The 20,681-nt window shown below is 43.7% G+C and overlaps 3 protein-coding genes across 7 annotated transcripts in view; all 3 read right to left on the bottom strand.

The window, feature by feature from the left end:
• Positions 1 to 219: 219 nt before the first annotated feature.
• On the bottom strand, positions 220 to 1,634 carry LOC108658688 (uncharacterized). The gene is made up of 3 exons (XM_030386592.2): positions 629 to 1,634; positions 440 to 568; positions 220 to 374 (listed from the first exon to the last, which is right to left on the bottom strand). Exons 1-3 carry the CDS (start codon positions 1,484 to 1,486, stop codon positions 321 to 323), a joined length of 1,041 nt encoding a protein of 346 aa, XP_030242452.1. The 5' UTR covers positions 1,487 to 1,634; the 3' UTR covers positions 220 to 320.
• Positions 1,635 to 1,872: 238 nt separating this feature from the next.
• On the bottom strand, positions 1,873 to 2,541 carry LOC115563508 (uncharacterized). The gene is made up of 2 exons (XM_030386593.2): positions 2,390 to 2,541; positions 1,873 to 2,326 (listed from the first exon to the last, which is right to left on the bottom strand). The coding sequence occupies exon 2, from the start codon at positions 2,201 to 2,203 to the stop codon at positions 2,030 to 2,032; it is 174 nt and encodes a 57-aa protein (XP_030242453.1). The 5' UTR covers positions 2,204 to 2,326; positions 2,390 to 2,541; the 3' UTR covers positions 1,873 to 2,029.
• A 1,353-nt stretch (positions 2,542 to 3,894) lies between these two features.
• Positions 3,895 to 20,681, bottom strand: part of LOC108658003 (uncharacterized) — a 48,791-nt gene continuing 32,004 nt past the window's right edge. For 2 of the 5 annotated variants that reach the window (XM_030386585.2, XM_030386584.2), the window contains exons 3-7: positions 11,407 to 13,196; positions 10,316 to 11,081; positions 9,409 to 10,172; positions 7,987 to 9,322; positions 3,895 to 6,423 (exon numbers count right to left, since the gene is read on the bottom strand). In XM_030386585.2, the coding sequence (XP_030242445.2) occupies positions 4,330 to 6,423; positions 7,987 to 9,322; positions 9,409 to 10,172; positions 10,316 to 11,081; positions 11,407 to 13,085 (6,639 nt within the window). In that variant the 5' untranslated portion in view covers positions 13,086 to 13,196 and the 3' untranslated portion in view covers positions 3,895 to 4,329. The remainder of the gene's footprint in view (positions 6,424 to 7,986; positions 9,323 to 9,408; positions 10,173 to 10,315; positions 11,082 to 11,406; positions 13,197 to 20,681) is intronic. The other 3 variants (XM_089257526.1, XM_030386580.2, XM_030386586.2) reach the window with 3 other exon arrangements.

The following is a 20,681-nucleotide window of genomic DNA, read 5'->3' as shown; positions in this document are numbered from 1 at the left end:
TTGCCTACGTTAACAGCCGAATGGCAACGGCCCAAGACGTGATATTATTTTTCCACAATTCAAAGCCATACATGACAAAACAATATAAAATTTTGATATTCACTGTCTCATCATCCAAGTGAATTAAAGGCTTAGAATCAGCTGTGCTTAAACGAACTCGATAGCTCATGCCAGCGTCTATCGATATTCACACAATCACGATGGCAATTAACTCGAAAGTTTCGTTCAACAAAAGAAAATCATTTACTCCATATTACAAAAATGTTACAGTTACTTGCGGAACCTAATTCGAATCCTAAAAGCTATATGAATTTATGTTACTAGAAATCCGTATATCGCTGACGCAGGCTTTGACGCTTGGCAACATGATGCATCTGAAATATTCAAATTATTATTTATTTAGCTTGCTAAATATACTTTAATTAGGCTAGACACTTACTAAACGTTGTTGCCTTCGTTCACGGTTCTTCTCATAGGCCTTTAATAGATTTGGACACATGCGTCGTATAAAGTCCTCTGATTCCCAAAACAGACCTCCATGATTCTCATATCGCAACAGATACTCAACCTATAAATGTATTTAACAATTAAAGACCGAAAATTTGTGCTGTTTACTAAGGGAACTTGCCTTGCCCGCCTTTGTCTCCTTGCCTAATACTCGCTCTATGCCGTTCTCCGGCTTGTATTTCTTATAGAAATCATCTTCGTTGCGCCTTTCCGCTCTGACCTCGCGTTCCACAAGCTGTGGCATATCCTCAATGTTCAGTAGGCCGTCGCGGAGTCGCTCGCCATTTTGTTCGACGCGCCGTACAAACGTCAGCGGATGCTGCTTTAAGTAGTCATCCGCCTCGGCAATTGTCTTGGCCAAATTAAATTCCTCCTCTTCTTCCGCGTCGTCGCCGCACTCCTTGCCATCGTCCTCCACATTTATGCCATCACAGCTCAGACTCGCCTTATTGGCCGAGCGTCTTTTCTTTTTGACACGATTGCCGCCATCGTTTTCCTTGACGTCTGGATGGAATCGGACTTTTTTGACGCGCTGCTCGCAGCTGTCTGTATTACTATGTTGGTCCCCCACTTCATCTATCAGCGAATCATCAGCGACGTCGTTCGACGTATTCGTTGTTGGGGCAGGGGCCTCTGATTCCGCCAGCGTTGTCTCTTTGAGGTTTTGAGAAATGAGTTTTACTTTCGTCTCAAATGCAGCACTTGCTGCCGTTGTATTAATATTGCTGCTGCTGCTGCTGCTGCTGCTGCTTTTAAAGGCCGTCGAATTTTCACCAATGGTCGATTCAGCGCTTGACACATCAGTCTTTGGTTCGCCAGGTGGCGACTCTCTTAGTGCAGCGGAATCCCTACTGCAGTTGTCTGTCTCCGCTGCGGGCTCCGTTGTTGTGGCGCTTGTCTCAACCATTACACACTTCCTTTGCATTGATTTGTCCAGGGAATCACTGCCACCAGAGTCATCGTTGGACTTCGTATCCATGTGTGGCAGGTGTAACGCGTCCTAACAAAATACTTTATTGCAAACAAATCTGTTGTGGAGCAAATCTGACATTACCATTCCGATATATATAAATATATCGATTAATTGTTTTATAAAGCAAATAAATATAAGGCTCTGCCAACTTACTCAAATTTTGTTGGGATATTATTTTAAAAAAAGCAGTTGGTAAACTTAAAGTTTGTTTAAATAATGTGAAATAGTATAGTATATGGGTTTATTTTATAAAAATGTAGTATTTTCTGATATTTATTTTGTACAGTTTTTATGCTTGTTTGTGTAACTTAAGATTTTGACGGCTTTTAACTTATATGCTCTGAATTATTTTTGGACTGCATACATATACTAAGTAAAAATCATATTGATCCGAATTTGTTCTTTGTATTATATATTCTTAAAATAAAGTTATAAACATCAAATTGTGGATATTTTTACTAGAGTAACAGACGACTTGATTTTGAAGAAATGTTTCTTGTTGATGTTTCTCCATGGCGCTCCAGACCTGATTTCCTTCTAAGCCTGTTGCTAACAAGAGCCGCAACGCGGACCACCGCAGCAACCACGATACGGCGGACAGGGAGGCACGCAGCTGGTGCGACAGCAGGGCGTCGTCGGGCAACCTGTCCAATAGTTAAAACAAAAGTTTGTGCACTGAATGCCAGCGGGTATGCCACAACAGCCGCCCGGATGCCAGCACATGTTAAAAGCTTACGGAAATAGGTGTGAAAATTGGCCGATGAGTTTCTTATTGATGTTTCCAACTTTGTGACCCGAAGTGTTGCACCAGCGCCAGAGTTGGTAACCAAAATTTTTTATTATTATCTGTTTCAAATTGAAAAAAAGAGAATTATATTATACATTTATAGACAAATATGTTATATTTACTTGAATCTCAACCCAACATTGAACGAGATCCAAAAAGGTGAAAAAATATTTTTGCTGTGCACACAACGGAGTACAAAACTGGAATGAAGAAATTTCCCATTGGTTCTGGCAGCAAGAATTTCAAAATTTCGTTGAGCTTTTCAGAGCCAACTGGGATTGGCATGATTTATATGTAATAATAATAATACTTTATTATTATATTTATACTAATTTCAACAGGCTGTTTCCATTAATAGCATACCAGTGCTGCCCATTTCTTTAAATTGCAAAATTGAGCTCAGTAAAAATCCTTTGATGTATTCGAAAACAAATACGTTTATTATTAAAATGAATATAAATCATTTAATTATTGTACTTAATTGAAAATATATTTGATCAATGCGCAAGTACAGTTACTTTGAATACAGTTCATTTTGTATGGAAATTGGTAACAGTTCAAAGTTTTTCTTGGAAATAAAACTAAATAAAAGCTGTAGAATTTGTTGTAAATGCAACTTGTGTATTTTTTTTATTTTTTTATTTTTTGATTTATTAACAATTGTTTTTCTTTTTTTTGTACATTTTCTTTGTTTAAATTTATGCCATAAATGTGTGTGTGTGTGTGTGTGTCTGTGCATAGTAAACAAAAACTAAGTTATTTACACTAAACTAATTAGAAGTATTTTATTGTTAAAGACTATTTCATATATATGTATATACACATACATACATACGTATGTATGTATGCATATCAAAGGCGGTTGCGTTTATTAATTCAATTAAGTTTCTGTATAATCTGCATATTCTGTTTTGCTTTTTCTTATATTTTCTTCTTTTCTTTATTTTGTTTTGTCTAAGTGTTTTGTTTTTGTTTTTTTTGTTTTGTTTTTTTTTTTTTTACCTATTTAAATATGGCCCCGCTATTCCACATGTGTACATTTCCTTAGATTTTATGATAACTGCTGCTGTTTTTTTTTAGTGTAGTTTTCTTTTTGTTTTTTTTTTTTTTTAACATTGTTTGTATATAGTTAAACAAAACCATTTGAAACTTTAAATTTTAACTATAAATTAATAACTATAGTACTTATCGAATATGTATATATATGTATGTGTGTGTGTGTGTTTGCTGCAAAAAAATAAATTGTAAATTGCAAATATTGCAAATTATTTAAAGTTTATCAATTTGAATATTTTCTTCTCATTTCCCTTAGCAGCTGTTGTAAATATTTTTATATGTATAAATTTTTATATATACTTTTTATATAGTACCATATTCATTGAATGATATTTTGTATTTTTTACAATTAAATTTCTCCTTTCTTTGTTGTTGTTGTTTTTAATTTACAATATTCAATAATCACAGTTCCCATTCAAAATCAAATTGTTTGCAAGACGAATTTTGAATTTGTTTTTAGTTTTTGTTTTAGTTCTAGATTTATGTTTTTCTTAATTTTTGATTTTGTCATGAACCAGTTTGGATTTCTTTGAAACGCTTTTGGATCTTGCCTTACAGCTAGGTTTATTTCTATACATAATTTTTGATCATATATGAAATGGAAATCTGAATAAAATTTTGGAAGAAAATACAATAAATAGCTAATATATTTAGCCACTGGTTAAATTAATTTTTCCCTTGAAATTAATTGTTTTCTCTTTAGCAACTTACAGTTAGACCTAAAAGTGCAGGAACATGTCCATCTGTGTGTGTGTGTGATTTTCCTTTGTTAGTAACAATTAAACAATAATTGGTGCTTAAAACAAAACTCGACAACTAATTACCCAGTTAAAAACAAACAAAAAACATTAACAAGCCCCAAAAAACTGAAATCAAATAATTAAAATAATAATAATAATCATAATAATAATAATAATGATAATGATAATAATAATAATAATAATAATAACATAAACATTTATGCAATACGTCAAATACAATAATAATAGTTTGGTCCCGGCCACGCCTACTTGCGGTACAGGACTTTGCCCGTCTTGGCATTGACCAGTATCATTTTATCCGCTCCCTCCGCGCACGGCTCTGACGCCGTTGTGGGCGTGGCATTTGCTGCATTGCCACGTAAGCTGCGTCGCCTCAGGCGATCGCTGATATTCTCCACGCGCTGCTTATCCTCCTCCAAATTGGGTGGCTTCACGCTCAGCTCGCCATCGTTCTTGTAGAGAATGAGCTTAGTGCTGGGCTTTGTCTCCGGCTCGAGCTGCTGCTGCTCAGGCTGCTCGGCATCTGTCTCCTGCTGCTGCACATTGGCATTGAGTACATTGTCCTGGTTGTTGTTATGCTCCGTCTGCTCTTTGTCTGCCTCCTGGGACTGGGCGTCCTGCTCCACACTGATCTCCAGCTTGTCGTAGCACGTGAAAAAGTCCACGGACTTCAGCTTCTCGCTGGCATTGAAGTGCACCGCCGTGTGCTCGTCCAGCTCCGCCTCCTCCACGGCATTGTAGTCACAGTGAGCGCACTGCATGGCCTCCGCGCTGGGCTCATTGATGCAGGCATGCTTCTGCAGATGCTGCTGCAGTTCCTCGTGCTGCAGCGTCTCGAAGGGACAGTGCTGGCAGCGCAGCGGCGTCGGCGCCGACTGCGGCATGTCCAGGGAGCCAGCATCGCTGCTGGCATCGGCGGCCAGGTCACTGGTGGCCACCGAGGCGCTCGTCGAGGGCGTCGAGCTGCTGTGCCGCTCCTCATCGGCATCCTCTTCGGCCTCCTTGATCTTGGGTGGCGGCGTCAGCTCACGCCCCACTGCACCGCCGCCACTGCCCGACTCCAGTTGCTTCTTCAGCAGCGAGTTTTGGCCGTCGAAGCTGCTGCTCACGGGGCTGGACGAGCCGAAGGCACTCTGACGCAACAGCTGGGCGCCCAGGTCGTTGTCCACCACCCAAATGGTCTCGGGTCCGCTGATTTGCAGCAGCTTGGGTGCCGGATAGGCGAAATCCTCCTTGCAATTCCTGTAGAGCTGCTGACACTTCTCCTGGTAGTGCGACATGTGCACCGCCCGATGCAGCTGCAGCAGAGTCTCGGCGCCAGCACGATACTCACAGTACGTGCAGACGAACAACTCATCCGCCTCCTGCTCGCTGGGCGCATGCGCAGCCAAATGCTGCTCCAGCTCCAGCTTGGCGTTGTGCTCGTCGTTGTGCTTCTGGGCGAAGCGAGCTGGACAGCGTGGACAGTAGCTGATGAGCTTGTATTGATATTCCGGCGGCAGCTGCTGCGCCTGCATCTCCCCGGCAGAGCTCTCCTCCAGCTGCATTTGGCTCAGATCGATGGCCAGCGGCGCTGTGGCCGGCAGCTGCTGCGCCTGCTTGGCGGCCGCCAGCTGCAGCGCCACACTGAAGTCCAGGCCAGCGCCGGTAGCGGCAGCGGCGGCAACTGCGGCGGCGCCCAGCTGCTGCTGGTGCACGCTGCGCATGTGGCTGCTGAGATGCTGCTTCTTGGCGCACACAAAGGTACACAGCTGGCACTCGTATTGCGTGGGCTTGTGCAGCGAGACGTGGTAGTTCATCTGGGACTTGCTCTCCGAGATGTACGGACAGACGGGACACTTTTGTTGCTTGCTCTTCGTGTTGTTGTTGTTGTTGCTGTTGTTGGGCAACAAATCCTGTGCACTGTTGATGGCAGCAGCTGAGGGCAGCCGAGTGATCTCGATTTGATCGTTCTGCTGCAACTGGACGAGCTCCTCGGCGCTGCCGGCGCTGGCCATGGCATTGGCCGCCTTATAGGCAGCGGCCCAGCAGGCGGCCGCCACCTCCAGATCCTGCTGTGTGTTGGCTGCATTCACCACGGCTGCGGTGCTGGCGGAGAGGGGCGAGTGGAGCAGCTGCTCCAGCTGTTTGCTGCTCAGCAGGCTGCTAATGTTGTTGTTATTGTTGTTGTTGTTCTGGCTAGGCTTGTTGTTGTTGTTGCTGTTGTAGTTGAGTGCTTGAGACTCGTTGCTGGCGCCGGCGCCCTGCGGACGGTAAATGGGCGCAGCGCCGCCGCCGTTGCTGCTGCGCTCAAGGGTCTCGATCCGAATATCCCCGGAATGCTTTAAGCGACAATGCCGCTGTAAATGAGAAGAAGCAGAATGCGCAAACATTGCACAAATTAGCAAATTGTTTATGTATTGAAATTAATTGTTGCCAGCGTATTTCTATGTATGTGTGTGAGAGTATGTGTATGTGTGTGTGTGTGAGAGTATTTAGCGGTTAAAGCAACAGGTATCACAGCTCAAGTTGGCAGCCCCTTACAGTTGTTATTCCATTTTACTGGCAATATTTTAAGGAATTTTTAAATTCCCGAAATTAATTAGGCTCCATTGAGGGAATTTAATTTGCAAGTCCTCTGTGTTCAACAGAGTTCTTAAAATACTGGGAATATTATATTTGCCTGTGATAAATTTCCAGCTTTATATTATTAGTGCTGCATAGCGGCAACTGGGGAAATTATTTTGAAGGCTTTGCATTGGAGCAGAATAATTCGAAATAATGGGATTTTTATTACATTTTTTACAAAAAGAATTGGAAATATTGGAAATATGCGGACGGTTTTGTGCAATTTTCAGTAAAAATATATATAAAAAAAAAAAATAAAAGTTGCTTCACTTCCAAATACTCTCTTTTAATATGTCTTTAAATATGTAATTTATGTAAATAAATATATATATAATTGTGTGTGTGTGTTTAATGTATGTATGTGTATTTTGGATGGGGAAACCCAAACGAAACACGCGCACCGTATGATTTCTTAACTAGGCCCCCTGCATTTTGGGGGGAGTTAGCTTGTTGCATGATATTGGTATTTTATTTTTTAGGAGATGGTTTGAATTGAATTGGTAAATGTAATTTACATTAGTTTCGAGAGCAAGCAAAACTATCACCAATGAGTTCTTATAAATAAACGTAAATGTATATATAAAAACATACAAAAAGTTAACCAAACAGAAATTATTGAAAAAAATATAATAGAAGCAAAACCCAGACACCACACATTTAACATTTAGCATTAAAGTTTTTTTTTTCGGTTTTAAATTTGTTTGTTCGTATAAAGGAAAATAAAAACAAAATGAAATTTTGTTTGCATATTTACCAGCGTTACTTAGGGACTACAGACAAAGATGATTTGCTGAGCAGGGGGCAGGGAACAGATGTACAGATGTTGCTAGCTAAATCTTAAATGCGGCTGCTTAAGTGACGGACAAGTTTTGACTGCTTTTCTTGAATTTCTTGTTATATTTGTACGACTTAAAAAAAAATAAATAAAATAAAATAAAAAACCGCCTAATATAAACTAGAATTTTTTCTTGTCATTTTTTTGATTGTCTGATAAATACATATTTTTTATTTTTCTTGAATATCAGTCAGACTAGTGCTGCCCATTTTTCTGAACGATAAAGTACCAAATAGTGGTTTTTAAATGGTCTGCTGTCTAGCGATTAAGAAAATCCGAAATAATTCGACTATTGGCGGAAAATTCTCTCCCTGTCTCTATCTCTGTTTTTATTTCTCTCTTTCTCTTTCTGTTGGCGAATAGCGTTTGTTTATTGGGTTTTTTTGTTCGATTCGGTTGGGAACTCGTTTCGTTTTGAATGGGACAAAACACAAACTGTAAAATGCATTTAAACAAATACCTGGATCACATGCTTCCAATTCGACACCTGATGGCAGTGGCCACAACGATATGGCGACGGATCGCGTCGATCCGTATCGTTCATCGTTAACAGACTGGGACTACCTGGACTATGGCTATGGAAACGTGTCCCCTGGCCGGATATGCTCTGCGGCAAGTACGCCGATGCTGAGGATGGCGGCGGCGACGAGTGCGGCGATGACGCAACAGACGCCGGCGATGCTGATGAGGACGATGCCGATGCCGATGCCGATGCCGATAGCGAGGACGAGGGCGACGACGACATTGACATGGCTGGGTTGGACTTGAGATTAGTAGCGTGTGTGTGATGGCCATGTTGGCCATGGGTTAGACCCGTTGCCTGTGTTGTGTAGTAACCGTCACCAGCGATGAGTGGTTGATTATGGGCATGAGGTTGATCAATGAGATTGGATGTGGTGCTATTATTGTGGTTAGTACTACTCAGCATATGAACCAGGGACTTGGCACCAGTTGGAAATGCAGTTGAAGTTGAGGTTGATGTAGAAGTAGCAGTAGAATTAGAAGTAGAAGAAGAAGACATAGGAGTAGGAGTGGTAGTTACTGGCATAGGCGATGCATTGTTCGTGGTGGTTGAGTTGGTTGTGGTGGTGGTGGGTGTATTGGATGATGCAACGTCGCTCGATGATTTCTTGTGGCCAGCCGCATCCAATCGGAATCCGATGCTGCCATTACCCATAACCAGAATTGAGTTACTGTTAGCTGAATTAGGATTAGTGGCCGTAGCAGCTGGCGAAGCACCCGCACCATAGTGTAGACCGTGTCGGGTGCGTGGTGATGTGAGCAGATCCTGCAGCGATCTCGCTGTGCTACTGCTACTGGTGATTGTGGGCGACGTCAGACTGTCGGCACTTGCCTCATTTTGACTCGCTTTCTGCTCACCGTGCTCTAATATGGAGGCGGCATTGGCTTTGGGTGTGCTTGTCTTGCCACTGGCTAGCGCCAGGGCCAGACCACTGAGCGCGTTCGCATTGGGCGTGGGCGAATGCTGTGCCTTCTGTATGGCACGCTGCAGCAGTCCAGCTGAAATGAGGGAATGTTGCTGCTGCTGTTGCTGCTGCTGCTGCTGCTGCTGCGACTGCGACTGCGGACCGCTGCCGGCTGAGCCGTTGCCCGTCGTGGGCGACGTCTGCGATAGGCACATGGCGGCAAATACTTTGTTCATGTAGAGCTGCTGATTGGAGCTGACGGACACCTGCAGCGGCGAGGTGCTGCTCACAGCGGCGTTGGACTTGGGGTAGCTGGACTCCTGATAGTGGATCTTCACATGGGCCAGCACAGCGTCCCGATTGTGATGTCTGCAATGGTAGCAACGAGGAAGGGAGGGAAGGAAGGAACTTGCATTAGCTTAGGCTCCATTTCAAACCAATTGAAGGGATCTCACCTAAAGTTGCACTTGCGACACCTGTAGAAGGTCTTCTTCTCGCTGCCCTCTTGATGCACCTCGGTGATGAGATCATCGGTGGGCTTGCCGGGCGGCGTTTGATGTGTGCGCTTCACTGGCGATATGGTCACCGAGGGCGTTATCATGGCCGAGTGATGTTGCTGCTCCTGCTGCTGCTGCTGCTGCTCGAGCTGCTGGTGCTGATGGTGCTGCTGCGTGGCCATCGCTGCATTCATCATGGTCGCCAGCAGGGGCAGGCGTATTAGATTGTCAGCCAGGGCTGCATCGTCCAGGGCATTCGATTTATTGGCCGTCACTGGCTCCAGGGTGATGTCATGGCCAGTGCCCACGCCCACCTTCTGGTAGTCCTTGAGGAAGGCCAGCGAGGCCACCTGGTTGGGCGTCATTTCGCCCGACTTCATCAGCTTGGGATCGCCATCCTCCTCGGTGACCTTCATCAGGGTGATGTACTTGTTGTACTTGGTGTAGTTGCGCCGGCCCGTCTCATCGTTCATCAGCACCTTGGCCGTCTTGTGCGAGGGATCGCGGATGGTCTTCAGCCGAATGTGCTTGGTGATGTCCCAGCGCCAGTTGGAGCGATACGAGCAGAGCGAGCACTCGAACGGCTTCTTATTCAAATGCCCAACGATGTGGACATGGAAGCGGGACGCTGTCGATGCCCAGAAGCTGCAGTGCGGACACTTGTAGACCTTCTTCAGTGACGAGTTGGCTGCCTCCTCCTCGGGCGTCATCTTTTTGGTTACCTGCAGTGCATGAGAGAGTCAAATTTCATTTTGACGCATTTGTCGTGCGTGGGTTTGCAAAGTCTCTCTCTCTGTATGTGTGTGGGTGTGGGTGTGGGTATTTGGCTGTGTGTGTGTGTGTGTGTGAGTAGGAGAATACTTACCTCGCCATAACCGGGCGCTGTTTCTACACCATAATAGCTGTTCTCCTCATTGCTGGCCACCTGGCTGCCCGGCGACTTGGTCAACAGATTCGCCTTGTCCTGCTGCACCACCGCGGCGGCTATTTCCTTGGCCGCCTTGTTCCAAATGCAGACGCGCTGCTGCTGCACAGCCGCCTGCTGCTGCAGGACGTGCGGATCGTTGCGACGCTCGCAGCTCTCGCCGGAATTCGAGTCGTACATCTCGTTCGCACAGCGTATGACCTCGGCGCATTGGGTCATGTGGTGCAGCAGATCGGTGGAGGACTTGCAGCGGTGCCGACAGTGCTGGCAGCGAGTCGAGCCCGAGACGCTCAAGTTGAGCGCCGAGTGCGACTGGCGATCATCATCATCTTCGTCGATCTCCAAGCGATCGTCGGCATCGTCCTCGTGCAGCGCCACATCGTCCTCGTCTATGACCACAGCCGAGGACTGGCAGCTTTTGCCGTGGATGATCGATTCGGACAGGCACTTGGCCACATGGCCACACTGGCAGATCAGATTGTCGTGCTGAGCACCCGTCTTCAGCTTGTCGAAGAAGGAGCCGCCGCCCTTCTTGGCCAGCAGACTGCGCGACGAGCCCATCGAGCCGATGGTCGTGGCGGGCGACAGCTGCGGCACATCCGACTTGTCCAGCATCTCGGAGATCTCCTTCTCGTTGAAGAACTTTGAGGCGATCTCGGTGAGCGAGCTGCGCGAGGCATTCGTATCCTTGGAAAGGTTAAGCACGCTGCAAGGTGGGAGTGTAGAGAGGGTTTCATGGGTTAGTTCAAGGCTATTGGGTAAAGTTTTTGTGCAATTCCAATCCTTCCTTAAGATCTAGAGTATTTTTATATCTATCTCAAGCTTAATTTTCCTGTATATCAAAAAGAAATGTGTATAGAATGGATAAAGTAAGATCTAAGGTCATCAGGTAAACTCTTCCACCAGAGAGTATATTCAAAATCCTAAACAAGTCCAAGATCTAAGGTCTAAACATCTACTCATCATTTGGGAATCCAACTCAAGCCATCTCTGAGATCAAATAGGTTTTAGATGTATGTATATGTACTTACTCCTTGGGACTCTTTGTGATGGGTATTAGATTGGGCACCGGCCGGAGGGCACGCGGCGTGGCTGTGCCGACGCTGGACGTGTCCGAGGAGCAGCCACCCTTCTGGGAGAGATCGGTGGGCTCCTCGTCGTCATCGTATTTGCTGCGCTTGCCGTAGTGCTCCTCGCCGCTCAGGGCGCCGCCGTCGACATCCTCCAGATCATCGTCCAGATTGTTGTTATTGTATTGATCCTCCAGCTCGGTGGAGTCGCTGAGAAAATAGTCGCACATCTCGCTGGCGCCCACCTTGTTCTGGCGTCGCGGCCAAATGGAGCCCGCATTGCCCACGGGCGGCACATGGTGATTCATCTCGTGGACGGTCAGCGACTGCTTGATGTCGGCCGTGAAATCGCAGGCGGCGCACTTGAAGGCGCCAGCGCCGCCATGGTTCTTCATGTGCCTGTCCAGGTTCCACTTGTACGGCGTGCGGAAGTCGCACGTGACGCACTTGATCATCGGCATCGAATGGTATTTGACGTGCTTGCTGAAGCGCGCCTTGATGTGCGTCACATAGCTGCACTTGTCGCAGCGGAAGAACTTGGTCTTGCCGTGCTCGGCCAGCTCGTGGGCGCGCAGCTGGGTGCGATAGAGCGTGGTGAATTCGCAGGCGCTGCACTTGAGCAGACGATTCTGTGGCTCCTCGCCGCCGGAGGATAGCGCCGGCGGTGGGGTGGCCGAGCCGCTGGGCGAGGGCGTTGGCGGCTCCGCCGGCGACGATTGACGATCGTAGGACTCGTGCAAGTCCAGGTCGCGCAGCGTCGCCTGCAGCTGTCGCCCATAGTTGGACACCAGCTCCAGCTGCTGCTCGCGCTGCTGCTGCTCCTCGCGCTGTCGCTGCTTGTAGGCCTCGATGTCGCGCTGCAGCTTCTGCTCCTGCAGCTGCAGCTCGCGCTTCACCTGCTCCAGCGTGGGCATGTCCGGCACCGACATGGCCATCGACTGGCCGCCCATCACGCCGACGCTCTCCTCCAGCCGGCGCTTGCGCGCCTCCCGGCTCATGCCGCGCTTGCCGCGCGCCTGCCCATGGCCGCTGGGTATGCCGTCGGTGCAGCCGTGCACCATCTTCATGTGGCGCACCAGCTTCTGGAAGTGGCGGGAGGCATACAGGCAGAGCTTGCACTTGTTTATCACAATCTTCTCGCCGTGCACGTCGCGCAGATGCGTCAGATGGTAGCGCGGATTCTGCGTGAAGTAGGCGCAATGGTTGCAGCTGTAGTTGCGCTTGATCTTGCACTGGGGCAGACCCTCCTCCTTGGCATCCATAGCGAGCACGACGTGCTGCTGCTGCTGCTGTTGCTGGTGCTGCTGCTGCACGCTGTTAACAACAGCTGCCGCTGCCGCTGCTGCCTGTTGCTGCTGCTGCTGCTGTTGCTGTTGTTGCTGCTGCTGCTGCTGTTGCTGCTGCTGCTGCAATAGTTGCTGCAAGCGATATCTGTCCAGCTGCTGCTCCAGCGCACTCGCCTCTGCGGACGCTGTGCTCGTCGCTGTGTCCAGCGGCGGCGTTGCATTGCTGCTGCTGTGCGAGTTGGCGCTGTTGCCGCTGCCCTTGTGGCCCTGCTCCATGTACAACTGATTGCCGCTGACGACGCTGCGCACGATTAGCGTATCGCCAGAGCGCTGCACCATCGACGGCAGATCCATGCTGCTGCACTCTGTCTGAGCGGGTGTGCGCGTATGTGTGTAGTATATACGTGTGTGTGTATTGGTGTTTGTTTGTAGGTCTCTTAGCCTGGCCAATTAACTAATGTTTAACTGCAAGAGAAGAACAAGTGAAAAGGTTTATTAGTTATTGCGGCGATTACGGGGGCAGATGTTAAGTTAAATTACGATTATTCGTTCTTTTAAATTGAAAAATATTCGCCGTATGTCATAAAAAAAAAACAGGTGAAAATTAAAGCTAAATAGCCGATAAAAAATATATAAATTAAAAATAATATTAATACAAATTTAATTTTTTAGCAAAGAAACGAATATTCATTAAATTAAAAATTCTAGCAACATTTTTAATGAAGCAAATTAAATAAATTAAGTAAAAATAAATAATCGTATAAATTATATTTAATTAATAAAGTTATTATACTTAAATGCATGATGCATTTTAATTAATTTAATATATAATAATTTAGTTATCAAAGGCAATTAATTTAATAATTAATTATAATTATACTATCTATTTTTTGTATATTTTTTTATTTCTTTATTATTAAATTTTAGTTCACACTTTCAATTTGAAAATTATCAAACATTTGAATGTAAGTATTTTCAACATGTGATAAAAATACTATATATATAAATCAGATACTAAACAAATATTATTTCTGATGCTTGATTAACTCTTCTATTAGGTATATTTATACAATTCGGCTTCAACAGCTGTGTTTAATGCTCAGACAGCCCACGCACAAGGAGCTTACTTATCGTTAAATATGTTGAGCACGCACCTGAAAAGTATGCTATAAAAAATGTGAGAACGTATTCCACACTAAATGGTGTCTGTGCCGAGTGCATTTGAAATGTGCCATTAAGACTTAAAGCCGTCTTAAATGCAGATTTTCGGTACGCTGCAAACACTCATTAAGGACACGCACACACACATAGAGAGTTGGCTGTGCGTAAGTGTGTGTGTGTGTGTGTGTGTGTGTGTGCACAGCTCATAAATATTTCAACGCTTAATGTTCCGGCACATTGGAATAACAGAAGCAACAACAGAAACAGCGACCCGCCCGAATGATCATCGCTTGGCGACGCACTGGAGCAGCAGGAGTGGGCTCTGCTGTTTGTCTCTCTCTCTCACACACACACTCTCTCTCTCTCTCTCTCTCTCTGTCTATATGTGTGTCGCTTTCGTTTCGTACGAATAAAGGATATTAAAATGAAATGTATGTGCCGCTGGCGGCCTGTGAGGCCAGCGACAACGCGACAATGGGCCGAAAACCCGCAGCTGAAGCTAAAGCTGAATCTACTGCTGCTGAAGCTGTAACCGAATGGAATGTGGGCACAATGAATTCAGAAAGCGATGTAAATTTGAGAGCCAGCGAAACGGGCGCCGTAAGAAGGTCCTGTTACAGCCACAAATCTCCAGGGCGAATGTATTGTAGTTGGGTTCGGGGTCCCAAATGTGTTACACAAATCCATTTAAGGGCTAATTGGAGCTGCTTGGCTGACAGCCGGAAATGCCGATGTCTACATACAAAAAAAAAAAAAAAAAAAGAGACACCAACAAAACAGAATAAAATTCGGATTGGGCCATTGATGTTGTGGCCTTTTAAAGTTTATGCTGAAGAAGGTCAGCGCGCCGGTTCATTCTGCATGAGCGCACAGCTAGGCAAAATGTGCTGACAATCAGCCGGGCAGCAAGCCACAAGCCACTCGCATGTCAAGTGCGCATTATCCCTTTTGAACATCCTTTCACATAATATTTATATTATTTTCTGTCTTTATTTTCCGTATTCATATGCATATTCAATATGACATTTACTTAGACGCTTAAGTGCTTTTTATTGAGTCAATGGTAGAGCGAAATGTGTGTTTCGTTTTAGACTCGAAACTCAATTAGTATTTCTCTTGGCTCTGATTATGTTCATGCTCAAGATGAGAAGTTCCCCCCAAGAAGAGTGCTTGCATCAGGGATGCTAAGAAAGTCACGGGTAAATCATAATTTTCATTTTAATCTTATACTGGCTTAAGTTTTTTTATGACAACTTATTACTATACAAAATTAATTAAATAAATAATAATGACCAAATATGTTTAAAATATAATATTACAAAATTTATTAAATAAATAAAAATAAAAACAGAATAAAAAACAAAAACAAAAAACCAAATTAATAAAAATAAAAAAAAAAATAAATAATAAAATTGAATGATTCAAATTTATTCAATTTATGGGAACAGATTGAAGACTTTTAGACTTTACTTAATCATAAAATTTCAACTAATATATTCCAATTAATATATAATTAGAAAGAGCGAGAGGGAGGGAGAGAAAGAAAGAAAAATATTGACATATAGAAATGTTGCGACCTTAGTTGAAAGACTCAATCGAGTCACATGTTACCTAACAACAGGTTGACAGATTACATACCAGATATATATTATGAAATATTATAAGCAATCAAACAGTTCAATAACTAAGGCACGATAATTATATCGTAAATATATCAAATTAAAATATATTATACCGAATTTCATCGAATGCTCAACAATGACAATTAAAATTCACGCAAGCCGTGATCACAGTCACACTTTAGCATTACGGCAATGTGCCGGGCTTGAGGCGGTGGTGGGGGCGATGCAGGGGTGTCGTATCCCTTAGCATTGTTGACGCCTTGCGTTAGGCTCATTTAAAATATGCTTATTACACGAGTAGGCAACGACAAGGCTTCCTGCTTATTTGCCTTTGTTTATGTTTTGTTTGTTGTTGCTGCTTTTTGTATTTCTTGCCCGAGTAAACACTTAACACACACACACACACACGCACACAGACACAAATGTGCACGCACACGTGCTGCTGTTGCCGCCGCAGTTTCTGTGGCGCTTTGAAATTTTAATTTTTTCACGCGACGCCTAAAAGTATGCAAGGCAAAGAGTACGAAACATTAACACGCACTTGGACGCGGACGCGGACGTCGCAACGCGTCGCAGCATCCGCTGCCACAGCGACTGTTTGTTTGTTTGTTTGCTTGCTTGTTCCGTGTACCCTTTACATATTAGAAATGCATTAAATGAGTGAGGGTATATTGCGTGTGTGTGGTGGCAATTGTCGCTGAGTCTATAAGAAATGCGTGCTCGGCTCATTTGTCTGCATAAACGATTTGATCGCCGTGTCAGAGGAAGGACCTTAAAAAGTATGTATAATGTAAATGGAGTACATGTGTGTTTATATAATTGGGGTATGCTCCTTGTGCACGATATATAATCAATTAATAATTAAAGAATCAATATATAATTCGCAGCTCACGTTTCTGAGATTCAACTACTCAAGAGACTGGATGGTCTTCATGGATAACTATAAGGAATGTCAATTATGTATTTGCTGGGACTTCTAAGAAAAAGTATTGAGTAGAGAAAAAAATGTAAGTCTTGGCATAATAATAGTAAAAAAATATTCAGCATTGTCTTCAGTTGCAATTTCTATTTTCACAGGGTATTTCACAGTCAGTCACTCCTACTAGCATTGCTGTCCTGCTGTTGCTTCTGACGACTTTTTTCTGCCTGCACAGACTTAATTAATCTTGCCGTGGGCTTAGCACGTCGCCCTGGTTGTCCTGTTCCGTTTCGTGTTACTTTCACATCTTTTTCTCCATCTTTTGCTGAAGTTCGTCTTTTTTAACGTCCCGTTTATCCCTTTTTTTTAGATTCTTATTTCTCTTTTGCCGTGTTGCCGTGTTGACTGTTGCCTGCTGGCTTTTAATGAGTGAGAAAACGTTTCGTCTCGCTGTTAGTGTTAGCAAAACGCCCGTTTGATTGATGGGCGTAACAGCCTTTCTCCTTGTGACTTTTGCATTTAATTAAAATTCAATTTATGCCCTGGCGCTGCATTCAAGCGCCAAATATATAAATATGAAATTTATGCTAATTTATGTTGAAAAAAAAGAAGGAAAATGCTGGCCTTTAAGCCAAATTGGGCAAGCAGGATGCAGACGGACAAACTGCTGTCATGTGTCCTGTGCGCCATTTGCGTGCATCCTCAATTGTTTTTTGTTTGCTCTGCGTGGCTCTGTGGCTTTGCATCCTGTTGGCCCGTTGGCCCGTTGGCACCAAATTAAAAATGTGTGGACTACAAATTAACAGCAATGGCTACGGCAAACAGCAATGGCCATGGCAGTGGCAATGGCAGTGGCACTGGAAAAATCTTTTCGATTCAGTTGTCGACCCTCGGCGAAATGCTGTTTGAGCAGCGCCAATGCTGCTACTACAAAATGTTTTTATTCATCATCAATTTGTTTGTTGCTCTTTGTGCCGTAAGTAGTTAGTGCGCAAAAGTTGTTAAATAACTTTGCCAAACAGCCAACGGCAGCAGCCAACAGCAGGAGCTGCACCAACAGCAGTTGTTAATTGGAAAATTTAATGCGCTGCAACAAAGCAAATTGCATTTTATACTTTACTCGCGGAGCCGGATAGCATTTGAAACTTTATTAGGTTTGCTTAATTTCGAATATTTTAAAAGCATATATATTCTATAGAAAACTCTTTTGGGAATGAGTAAGGTGAGTACTTTGCGAGAGATAGCATAGGATGGATATAATTGTATAAATAAATAATTATTTTATAAGTATACTAAACACACTTCATCCGGGCGTAATTAGGCTACTGCAGGTCAGACTTTATATTAGATGAAGCCCAATAGATAAAAAGTATTCTGATTAAAGTTTTACTTTTACGTTTTATATTGTATTTGTAATTTTTTAATTTTATTTACTCTTCTTAATAAAGAACATTTTTTTTTTATTTTAAAAGTTGGTTTCCCTATCTATATATTATAAATAGATTTTTATATAAAAACATTATCTCACGAATTTTAATTATTTATTTATTTTTTTATTTCATAGCAAAGAATGTGTGAAAATAAACAAAAGCTTAAAATCAATTCACTTTGACTCGAAAGGAGCAGCTTTTGCTTTGCTATGCCTTTCAAACGAGAGAGGTTTGAGTTAAAGGTTGCCCGAAGGTAATTCAGCTGCGGCGTATATTTTATTGAAATTTCATAAATATTTCATATATACCTGCATACATTTTCAGCATTTTTGGTTTCAATAACAAGTTCGTTTAAGCACAAGCAATAAAGTGAAGTTACAGAATCACTTAGTAATCTTGCTTAAACCTAAAGCTCATAAATAAATGTAATTATATATTTATAAATATTATATATTTTGCTATGATTTAGCCGAAATTCGTATCTTATGTGCGCCTGTATCAAATAAACCTTAAGAGAAACTTTAATAGAAATCCATATGGCCGTCAATTTAGGTGAAATTCTGAGCAAAATTACCCACAGTAAATAAATGAAATGAAAACGAAAAACTCAGAGAGAGATACGCCCTCACATACGTATACCTAATATGCTTCAGTGCATTTTACATTCAAGTGTCTGCTGCCACAAAGATTCCATAGACGTTGTAGTTGCTGTGGCCCGGTAGCATAAATTTTTGTGACTCAAGCCATTCAGAGGATGCCTAATTTTGGAGAATTTTATGCTCAGACTGTGGCATAAATTAGTCAAAGATTTACAAAACTAAATCGCTTGGCAGTCAAAACTTTTCGTTTGGCCATAGTCGTAAAACAATACAAATTCATGAAATTTTAGTTGCCCTCTTTTGCACTTTTTCAACTTTTCGACACTTGGGCAAAACTTGAGCGTTGCCAGAGTTTATCAAATTATGTGGAAGGCAAAAGTCTGGAGGAGGCGTAAGACGGAACTGCGCTCGACTATTGCCTGCACATAAATCGCAACAAATGTCAAAGTTTATTTCCCATTTTAGGGATATTAAATAAAGATTTGTCACGTACCCATCGAAGAGGCAAACGTAAAACTTTAAGTGTTTTTTTTTTTCTTCTCTTATTGCTTTCAACCATATGATAACTGTATTTTCCTGAGCGTCAACACCAACCTTGACACCAACCTATTTTTAAGAAATTCATGAATGGTTTTGGCCTACTTTGATTTTCATTCCTTCTCGTAGGCGTTTCTCTCCCCATTCGCAGCATACCAGAGAAATTGACATTTTTGCGTTGAGCTGAAAAACATTTTGGCATTTGGTTTCTAATCTACGCCTCGCACCCTCAAACTGAATGGCATCACGTCTGTGCTAAATAGAATTTTCCGAGTTGTTCTTGTTGCTGTTGGCATGTCTTAAAACTTGGCCGGAAGTTGTGAACGCAACTTCCGCTTTTGAATTTTAAATTTAGCTTGGCCGAAAAAAAAAAAAAAAAACAAAAACGAAAAATTACTAAAAATAACGGCAGACTTTCTACCCGCACATTGCAATTAGGAGAATACAGTTGCAAAATCTCCGTTACCAGCGTTTTGTCTCCCTTCTGTCCCGCACACGCAGGGCGGGCTGTCAACATTAACATATGTTGGCATATGTTTGGCCAGGAGCTGCCAACGCAGCTCCATCCACCTGCTGTGCCATGTCCATGAATAACAATTCAAAGCCTGCCAGCCCCCAATTGTATATGTATGTGTGTATGTGTGTGTATGTCAGCCGCCAATGTTGTCGTGGCCATTACTCATACGCCATGTTGGCAGGAGCTAAAAAAAAGCGAGACGAGCTCACACACACACACACACATACTTAATTACCACACATACACACACGCACACTCTCACATACATGCGAACATGCTGCGAGCATGTCAGCATACGTTGTCTGTAGTCTGGGCAGTTCGACAGTCTAGAAGCTGTTAAAAAACGTTTTGACTAACGGTTAAATCATAATAAAAAAAAAGGGGGAGAAGAAGCAGCAGAGGTAGAAAACCAACATAGAACCGCCAACAACAGCTCGGCAACAACAATGTCTGCACATGTCCGGCGGCAGCAGCAATTGTTGTTGCTGGCGGCCACAAGGTGCAGTCAACAACGATAACAACAACAATAACAGCAGCAGCAACATTCTGCGCCCGCATGCACATTAACAGACTGCCCATGGGCAGAGCTACTGATGCACCGCTCATGCATTGTCTGCACTCACACACGCAAGTGCATATGGCAGCTAACAAAGCTTGCGGCAGTTCACTCACACACAAACACACACATGCGCGCACTCGTGCTGACTGTCGTCGCTTTTAACATCCACGAGATTTGCTTTGTTTAAATTAAAAAAAAAAATGAACTCATGCTAACGCTTGCCTGCTCTAGCCGCAGCTATGCACTCCGTACAGCACTGTCTCTCTTTAACACACGCTCTCTTTGCTCTCGCTTTCGGTTCTGTTTCGGTTTTCTGTTCTATTGCTGATAGCTTTCGCCGACAAATGCTTACTGCCGCCACACAACGAAACGCTCTTGCGGTCCAACAACAACTGAGCGCAGCTGGCGCTAAGAAGTGGCCGCCATGGTGATTCTGCTGTTTGTTTATCGTGCTGCTGTTAGTTGGACCTCTTTGCCAGCCGCTGCTGTTGTGTTCGATTGCAGATGGTGCCTGTTATGTTAACACTGCAGGCTCTCTTAAGAGAGTGACCGACCGAAAGCCATGCAACAGTCTGTTGCTGCGGCTGCTGCGATTGGTGATGCTGT

This window comes from Drosophila navojoa, chromosome 3, assembly GCF_054131105.1.
Source record: "Drosophila navojoa isolate 15081-1374.11 chromosome 3, UAZ_NAV_1.0, whole genome shotgun sequence".
NCBI lineage: Eukaryota > Metazoa > Arthropoda > Insecta > Diptera > Drosophilidae > Drosophila > Drosophila navojoa.
Note: the sequence above shows the minus strand (reverse complement) of the source record. Positions and strands in the feature narration are given on the sequence as shown.

What these genes read in the sequence shown, in the direction of transcription:
- LOC108658688 (XM_030386592.2), bottom strand. Translation starts at nt 1,486, where the DNA reads ATGGATACGAAGTCCAACGATGACTCTGGTGGCAGTGATTCCCTGGAC. An exon ending in AGGAGACAAAGGCGGGCAAG is followed by an intron (nt 569 to 628) that starts GCAAGTTCCCTT and finishes ATACATTTATAG; the next exon opens with GTTGAGTATCTGTTGCGATA. An exon ending in AACGAAGGCAACAACGTTTA is followed by an intron (nt 375 to 439) that starts GTAAGTGTCTAG and finishes TGAATATTTCAG; the next exon opens with ATGCATCATGTTGCCAAGCG.
- LOC115563508 (XM_030386593.2), bottom strand. Translation starts at nt 2,203, where the DNA reads ATGTGCTGGCATCCGGGCGGCTGTTGTGGCATACCCGCTGGCATTCAG.